The sequence below is a fragment of the Mytilus californianus genome, unplaced genomic scaffold, assembly GCF_021869535.1.
Source record: "Mytilus californianus isolate M0D057914Y unplaced genomic scaffold, xbMytCali1.0.p SCAF_15, whole genome shotgun sequence".
In the NCBI taxonomy this organism is placed as follows: Eukaryota; Metazoa; Mollusca; class Bivalvia; order Mytilida; family Mytilidae; genus Mytilus; species Mytilus californianus.
Window position 1 is genome coordinate 27,333,986 of NW_026262637.1, and position 9,503 is coordinate 27,343,488.

The 9,503-nt window shown below is 30.3% G+C and overlaps 1 protein-coding gene across 6 annotated transcripts in view; it reads left to right on the top strand.

Moving 5' to 3' along the window:
- The window catches only part of LOC127725785 (mitogen-activated protein kinase kinase kinase 4-like), a 54,092-nt gene extending 46,987 nt beyond the window's left edge, over positions 1–7,105 (top strand). For all 6 annotated transcript variants that reach the window (XM_052233065.1, XM_052233064.1, XM_052233063.1 and 3 more), the window contains 3 exons: positions 261–367; positions 1,205–1,384; positions 2,797–7,105. In XM_052233065.1, the coding sequence (XP_052089025.1) occupies positions 261–367; positions 1,205–1,384; positions 2,797–2,829 (320 nt within the window). In that variant the 3' untranslated portion in view covers positions 2,830–7,105. The remainder of the gene's footprint in view (positions 1–260; positions 368–1,204; positions 1,385–2,796) is intronic.
- Positions 7,106–9,503: the final 2,398 nt, after the last annotated feature.

Sequence of the window (9,503 nt, forward strand, 5' to 3'; positions counted from 1 at the left end):
TCAATTTTTACCTGTCACACATAAACTCAGGTATACCTCAACAGTTTGCTTCAAGCATAACTGATTTATTAAGTGTGGATCTACTTTTAACACAAGCAACCAACAAGGAATCAATCTACTTACAAAGGTTATTCATCATCAAATTTTTAAGAATTTTGTAATGGGCAAAATAGTACCCAACAAAGAATAATGATTTTAAATATGTTCTAGATCTGTTATAATGAAACAAAGAGTCATATCCAAGTTTGCTTTTTTTTTAGCCTACATGGCCCCTGAAGTTATCACTAAAAGTGGATCAGGAGGTCATGGTCGTGCAGCAGACATCTGGAGCTTAGGGTGTGTCATCATAGAAATGGCAACAGGAAAGGTAAGATAACTCCTATAGATCAATGGGAGAGCTGTCTTTTATATGACAAACATTTCCCTCATGTTTTACAGAGACAGAATAGGTAAAATTAGTTATCTCAGATAGATTTTTAACATGCCTTGCAACAGGATGTCAGACTTCTCCTTTCTATTTCATGTGAAGTCTAGCCTCTATAGTACACTGCCCAAATTTACTATCAAACTACATTTCTTGGTTCATTTTTCCTCCAAAATTGATGTGCTATACATTTATTTAATTTTGGGGTTTTATTAGCCACAACAAAATGTGTTTTTTTGTAAATTTGTTTCTTTTTGATGATACTAATTTTTGCAATTTCAAATTCTAAGTAATTGTGTAAAGGAAATTGTAAGAAAATTACCATTGCAGTATTCTTTCTGTATAACCCTGGTCTCAGTTGTATTTCAACACAAATATGTTTCCAAAAATTTGTCAGCAAAGGAGATAATGGAGCAGAATCTTCATTGATAACGTGATAGATTTTCTGATTATGTCAATAGCTAAGTATATATAACCTAAATATAGAATAGGATTATAAATTATATTAAAAATACTAATTTGGCAATCTTTCAGATTTCAATGAAATTTTGTTGGCATTTAGAACTGGTTAAACTGTTTAAATGTAAAGAATGTATGTAAAAAGGGTCGAAAATTTTGCATTTTATACTTTAAATTGCTTTTTCTAGAAAACAAGTCCACAGAATTTTGTAAAAATATTTTATTGCTATAAACATTTTAGTTTTAATGATATGAAAATATTAGGGGATTTAATGTTAAATAATTAAAATAAAATTATTAATAAAGTTTGTTTACTTGTAGAGACCATGGCATGAGTTAGAGAACAACTATCAAATCATGTTTAAAGTTGGAATGGGTAGTATACCTAGTATTCCAGAGACATTAAGTAACGATGGCAAGGATTTTGTATCACATTGTCTAGAACCAGACCCTGAAATAAGATGGACTGCTGCTCAATTAATAGACCATCCATTTGTCAAGGTAAGGAATAAGATGGACTGCTGCTCAATTAATAGACCATCCATTTGTCAAGGTAAGAAATAAGATGGACTGCTGCTCAATTAATAGACCATCCATTTGTCAAGGTAAGAAATAAGATGGACTGCTGCTCAATTAATAGACCATCCATTTGTCAAGATAAGGAATAAGGTGGACTGCATCTCAATTAATAGACCATCCATTTGTCAAGATAAGGAATAAAGTGGACTGCATCTCAATTAATAGACCATCCATTTGTCAAGATAAGGAATAAGGTGGACTGCATCTCAATTAATAGACCATCCATTTGTTAAGGTAAGGAATAAGATGGACTGCATCTCAATCATTGTGAACCAAATGAAACATTTCCACAGAGTCATCTCCTCTTGGTCAAGTTATTTAAATTTTTGTCAGTTCTATTGTCCCATTGAATAAATACAATAGCTATTGTTATCTGTTTAGTTTATTCAGTGGGACCTATAAATTTCTTCTAAGAGAAATCCATCACTCATTGATTATTTATCCAATATCAATGATATATTTTCAATGTGTTCAATTTAAACACTGTTTTAATCATAAAAAGTTGATTTCTGACAATTTTTTTTAGCATTGTTACTATTGAAATTTACGTTTTTTCTTTTTGTATTTGTTTACTCATAGAATTAATTTAGGAAAGCCTGAATTTAAATATTGTCATTTTCCAGTTTTTATTTGTCAAACACACAAAAAAAATTAAATAGGAACAATGCTGAAAATTTTGTCAGAAATCAACTTTTAATGCATCTGGCATTATGCTCTGTTTTCTCTTTCTCACTTCTAATTGTAACAGTTACTGCTCGTATACCAAGCTTTCTAATAAAAATAAGATGTGGTATGATTGCCAGTGAGACAACTCGCTCTCCACCAAAGACCAAATGACATAGAAGTTAACAACTATAGTTCATAGTTTGGCAACAGAATACAATCCACTCTGGAATACTGGCTATTAAGATACCGTTATGGCTTAGGCAGTTACAGGATTTCTCATGATCACTGAATATTTTTTTTTAAGGAATCAATATCAAAGATGTATGATTTAAAATGATAAATATGTTCAAAATTAACATTAACAATGGATTTATAACACTATCATAAATCAACTATAGACTTATTTATTATCAATTGTTTTTATATTTACCAGTATTTAATCCCCAAATGAGTGAAATGTGATGTAACCACACTTTGAGACCTTATTTGTCAGTTATTGAAGGTCAAAGATTTTATATACCTCTTCAAATAAAACAAGGTAGCTGTGATAAATATCGTTATCAATAAAAAAAAATTGGTAGAATCTATATTTTAACAATTTTTGTGTAAACAGCATTTAACTGTCAGTCAATCCATGATTATTAAAAAAGAAATTCTCTTGTTTACAGGTACAAATAGAAGAACCTGATGGAGATGCATAAAGGGAGATAATATCACAGGGAGATAATCTACCAAATTACTGAGGAATCTAATTATTCCGCAGAAAGTTAGAGTATAAATCCTCTCACTAATTAATGAAATATGCAGTACAGTTATGAATATTAATCCAGCAATATAAATGGCACTCTGGCAAAACCATTTTAGAATCATGTAACACCTTAAATTTGATATTTATTTTCTAAATACTCCTAGTGATGTAATAGGTTTAAGTCACATTACAATATGTTTTTTTTTTAAGTAAATTGTTTTCTTAAAAGGAGGAAGACCTCATTTCTGTATTACATATGTTGGTAAAAAAAAACTGTCCCAAATCTTCAGTCTCAAAAACATTAGTCCCTCAAAATATTTCTCAAAAAAGAAAATCTGATTTAGTTAATTACTACACATCATTTACATTCGAATTTGATATAAATTGCAGATCAAATAATTGAATCTATTTCCGTGTATGTCTCACTACCACCAATAAAGGTGTATACACAAGATAGTACAAATTATATCTTCTTACCATGGGCATGTAACTGTTGTCTCATATAGTAGAGCTGAACTCTCAGCAATCAGTACAATTATATTTCTGTGTGAAATTTCATTTCATTTGCTCAACCTTTTGTAATCTCTTGCTCATTTTATTATTTATTGTCTGAAATGTCCTCCATGTTTATGAAGTTTGACTGCCACAATCTGTAGGATTATAATTTAGTTGTGGATAAAATAATTTATTTTTTGTAAGTACCTTTATTTGTTGGAATTTTAAAATCTGACAATAATTTTATATCTTGCAACATTATTCAACCTGAAATACATTATATATTTTACAATAGTCAGTAAAAATTGTAAATAATAATTTGCAGTATAAAAATATCCAATCATATTATGCAGAGAGCATTTTTGTAAAAAGAATAATCATTGGATGATTTTTTTTTATCAGTCTCTCATATGGGCATTTTTATGCCCTACCTAGGGGCATTATGTTTTTCGGTCTGTTTGCCGTTCAATTGTCCGTTCGTCTGTCTGTCCGTCCCGCTTCAGGTTAAAACTTTTGGTCAAGGTAGTTTTTGATGAACTTGAAGTCCAATCAACTTGAAACTTAGTCCCTATGATATGATCTTTCTGATTTTAATGCCAAATTAAGAGTTTTGACCCCAATTTCACGGTCCACTGAACATAGAAAATGATAGTGCGAGATGGGCATCTGTGTACTATGGACACATTCTTGTTGGCTGGAATTGCTTATCTAGTGAAAATCATGATGCTGTTTGCCCAACTTAAAAGCTAAGAAATATACTATAGTTATAATCAGAAATTATGTTTGATATTCAAAAGATCCATATACCTTTACATTCATGTGGTAATTCAATTTTATTTGAGGTGATGTTATTTATTGACCCAAGACAACATACTACATTGTGTTAACAATAGATATCAAAATGTTTTGGGCTTAAAAAGTTGGTAAAATTTTAGTTTTTTGCCTGTAATAAGTATGTATTTTACACATCAAGTAAGATGTTTACTAAATATTTATATTCTTTAAAAGAAATAATTTTCTTCTGTTGTTCTATCAATACTATTTTATGAAAAGTTTTATTTCTGACAGTTGTTATTGTTTTTTAATTTATTTAACTTAGTGCTTGTATTTAATTTCTGTGATATTTCCAGTTTTCTACAATGTAATGTAATTCAGAAATTAATGCTGCCATTAATTATTGCGAATCACTGATTAGTTGTAAAAATGCATGATTTAATTAATGCAATTGCAAAAAAAATTGTGATGAAAAATCACTACTGAAATTATGAATGCATGTTTTTATTATTTCGAACCTGATACTGTCACTTTTTTGCAATAAATAAAACATCGCAATAATTTCTGAATGTACAGTAATTCTTTATACAAATGAACTTGTGATCAATTGGAAGTTTCCTGATACTGCCCAGTAATGTCAATCAAAAAATTATCTTAAGCGAAGTTATTAAACTGCCTTTAAATGTTCAATATTGTAAAACAAAAATGAAATCACAGTGATTAAAAGTCTAGGTAGGTTTGTTTTAACATTTAAATTAAGTATTCCAAGATACTACAGGATGTAAGATGCTGTCACAAGTTCAGACATTGAAAGGTCTGTAGACAAAACAGTTATAAAGTGTTAACTTTTACAACAGAAACCATTTATATGTAAACCATTTTTCTATGTGGCCAATTCTCTTTTACTTGGGCAAGAGCTATTTTAAACATATTCTGTAATGACACATAAAATTGCTCAAGTGGAATAATATACCGGTATATATTTAAGGTTTTTTATATTAAATTATGTTATTCAATTGAATTTGAATTCAAAACATGCCCACCAGCTGCAATTATTGATTCTGATTGGTCAATTTTTAAATTTCTTGGGAGATTTGGGAGCTGAGTGCTCTTGCAGATGTGCCCAACTCTAATCTTAATGGACTAGGATTGCCAGTTATCCTGTTGAAGGTATATGGTTCTCTCTGGGCACCCTGGATTCCTCTGTCAATAAAAACTGTCCACCACTATATAACCAAGAGTGCTGAAAGTGGTGCTAAACACCAACAATCAATCAATATTTATTTTTTCTTTTCGTAAGACAATGACGATAGGGAGATCCTCTATAGTATTTATTATTTTTACCAATCAGGTGACATACATTACAGCAATGATACCACATATATGCTCCATTCAATCAATTGATGCTGAAGTGATGAAGATTTATTATGTTTAATAATTAAGAGGGGCCATTGTTGACATTGGATACAGATTTAGATGAGTCATTCAGGCTTTTTTTAGTCTGAAGTTTGAATAGCTCTTGACAAAATTTTAATTAACCCAAACAGTTGACAAAAAATTGTTGAGCACATGATTGGTTATGTTGTAAGAGGTAAAAACTGATATATAAGAAACATATCAGAATATAAACATTACGTTAGTACATTATCTGGTTGTGATTGGTAAATCAATGTCAGTAAATAGTGAAAAGATTGAAGAATTGACAGTATTGAATGAATTTAAAGTCTTTCCAAATAACTATGATTTTGTTGGTTGGTTTTGTGCTCTTATTAGTAGTTAACAGATGTTATTATATGAAAATTTCATTCCAAAAAGTCTCTCTGTTAATGATGTAGAAAACCAAGGACAAAAGTAAACCCTCAGTACAGTTAAGACAACAGGGAACTATGAATTAAATTTTTCATTAAATTTTTATGACCCCACCAAAGTGGGGTCATCATCCTCATCCCATGGACACATTCTCCATTTTTTGTTATTTTACTTAGAGTGTATTTGTTGTCTCCATATTTTTGCCTGAATGGAAGGCTTATTTAATAATAATAAATTTCATTACAAGCTGACCTTATCTAAAAAAATTTAACCCTTTTATGTTACCATTGCCTTAGTACTTTTTTTGATTTGCAGTTTGTATTCATTTCTTCAATATTAACGTTTAGTGATGAGTCAACTAAGCTTAAACATCAATAAACCACTTCAAATTAACCTTTATTGTTATAATGAAAATTTGTTACATCAAGTTCAAGTGCTGGTTTATTTCATATGCAGATTGGAAAGACCTTGTTATCAAGAACACTGTAATTAAATAAGGTTAATTTCTATTTGAATCAATGTTTTTGAGTGTGGACTTAGTGTATAAGATTTAGCATGTTTGATAGATAAGGCATGAATTCTTTTTTTTGGATTCAAACTGCAGTTTGTAATATGTTATTGATATTTGCATCTTTGCATGGCAGAATAATGGAATATCAAAGATTTAAGTATTTGATGAAAATCATAAATTATTTTTCATGTAATTCATAATTTTGTGAAAAAGAAAAATCAAATAATTTTTTTCCCAAAAAAATATTTCCCCAACATCATTATTAACATCATCATAAGTTTAGTAACACATTTTAATCTGATTTTAAGATTTACACCTAAAATTAGTTGTTCTCTGTGTGTATTGTAAGTCAGTAATTGAGTTTGACCATGTCATCTCAGGTTTAAGGAATCGAATGATATTTGTTGTTGATCATGTGATAATCTACATTGGTCATGTGATAATCAGTGTTGATCATGTGATAATCAGTGTGGAATGTTATTTATTGATGTGTAAACACCTATTTGTTATCCTATGTATATATTGTACATACATGTTATATTGTGTAAATAGGAGATTTTAATGTACAAGTTGTTGATTGGTTGTCATAATGTGTAAGATATTTGATTCTTTTGGAGAATTAAATAAATAAGAAACCTGTTTTTTCGTTTTTCTTAATTTAATTCAAAATACAGTTTAATTATTGACTTAGCCAAATTTATAAAAGAAGGAAGATACAAAAAAAGGGGGGGGGGTCCAAGAAATACGGACAGACAAACCATGGCCAAAAGTAAAAAATAAGAGACAACAGTGCACAAAAACTACACAGAATAGTAAATATTGAGAAATAGGAACACCACAAAAACATAAGATAGGTAAGGTTATATAGAGGTCTTAATAAGTTCCTGCTCTAGTTGTGACACACATCAAACTGCTTATACATCACAATATCCCAAAGACGACAGGATTTGCTGAATCAAATAGAACCTACTTGTTATCATCTGTGGTGGTCACCAAATTATTTTTAACCGGATTTCTGAAGGAAAAATCGGTTATTGATTTTTAACCGGATTTCCATGGGAAAAATCGGTTATTGATTTGGGGATGTTCAGCTGGCGGGCGGCTGCCAAACAGTGTCCGTTCATTAACTTGAAAACGCTTTGACGAAATCTTTTCAAATTTAGAAATGTTGTTACCTGTGACTAAATGAAGGTCAAGTTTAATTTTCACAATTTTAGCTCTTATTGTTGTTGAGTTGTAGACCTTTCAATAGCGAAAGTGATACTTAAAGCATTGTCCGTGCAATAACGCTGTGACGAAATCTTTTCAAATTTAGATATGTTGTTTCCTGTGACTAAATGAAGGTCAATTTCGATTTTCAGGATTCTAGCTTTTATCGTTGTTGAGTTGTAGACCTATTAGTAGCAAATAGTGATACTTAGACCGTTGTCTGTGCAATAACTTGAAAACTCTTTGAAGAAATCTTTTCAAATTTAGATATGTTGTTTCCTGTGACTCAATGAAGGTTAAGTTCCATTTTCATGATTTTTTCACGATTTTAGCTTTTATCGTTGTTGACCTTTAAGTAGTGAAAAGTGATAATTCGAGCGTTTTCCTTGCAATAAGTTGAAAACGCTTTGACAAAATCTTTTCAAATTTAGATGTTGTTTCCTGTGAATAAATGAAGGTCTAAATTGATTTTCACGATTTTAGCTTTTATCATTGTTGAGTTGTACACCTTAAAGTGGGGAAAAGTGATACTTAGATTGATTTTGGCCTTTCCAATTCTAAACCCTACAAAAATTCGTTTTTTTTTTTACTTGATCCTGTTTGGGGGTCCAGATTTGCAATATCATTTTCATGCAGGAAAATCTGGTTTGCTGTCACTCTGACAGCCTCTTGTTAAGATATTAAGTGACTATCATTCATGTTATTTCAAAGGAGAATGCATCTTGACAGGGTAAGTTTTGAGGTTCTTGAGATTTAAAATACTGAGTAACTAATAATCAGTTTATTAGATAGGAAGATGTAACTTTATCTGGATTTCATGTCACTGGACACTTGGTATATGGACATAGCAAGACAAAATTCTCTTCAAAATAAGTTATTCTAACCCACTTTTGACATAATATGGGATTTTATCATTTAGGCATTTTGTTATTGAATGCAAATTTATGAGTCTTTATTTAATTTAATTAACAACTATTCTAGACATGATGTGATTTAGAGCTAGACATATTGTATAGACACTGGTATATTGTTGAATACTGAATGTTAACCTCTAGATGGCTTATGTTATTTTAGTTGTTGGGTTGCTCTCTCATGGAGGTATACATTACATCTCCTTATTTTCAAATATAAGAAAAATTACATCAAGTACAGTGAGATTTTCCACTAAAAATCTTTAGAGAAAAAAATACTTGTAAGTTGTGTACATTTCAGTATAAATTATGATAAATTTTTGTTATAGCACAACTTCGTCGTTTTTTCTAGTTACCATTATACATATGAAACATTAAAGACAACATTGGCCTGAATGATATTTCAAAGCATGCATTGGCACTCATACCACATCTTCTTATGTATAAGGACTGTTAACTTCATCAGAAGTCCTTCATAGCTGACTCATATCTCAGAACACTACCAAGTTTGTCAGAATTTACTTTTTACTACCAGATGATGAGCAACTCTAGATGGTTAAGCAAGCATGTACAATCGATACAAAATAACTATTTTAGAGTACAAAAACGCCACAAAAAATTGTAACCTTTGAAAATGTCGCGTACTAAAACCCCCATGGGGATTTCCAAAAGTCGGAACTTATGTTACAATCATATTCAAGACATAGTCTTTAATCTCAGTTTGAACTTATTACACTTTTGTCATTGTAGGAATGAGTTTAAAGATACATGTTGCACAATACTGTCAACATTAGTCGTCAATACCCCAGGTAGCTTGAAACTCTTGATTGTAAACAGAATTGAAAAATGGTCAAAATGAATGTTCACACATATCAGTATCATTTTATTTCAAAACTCAAAAGAAACGGTGAAGCTGTT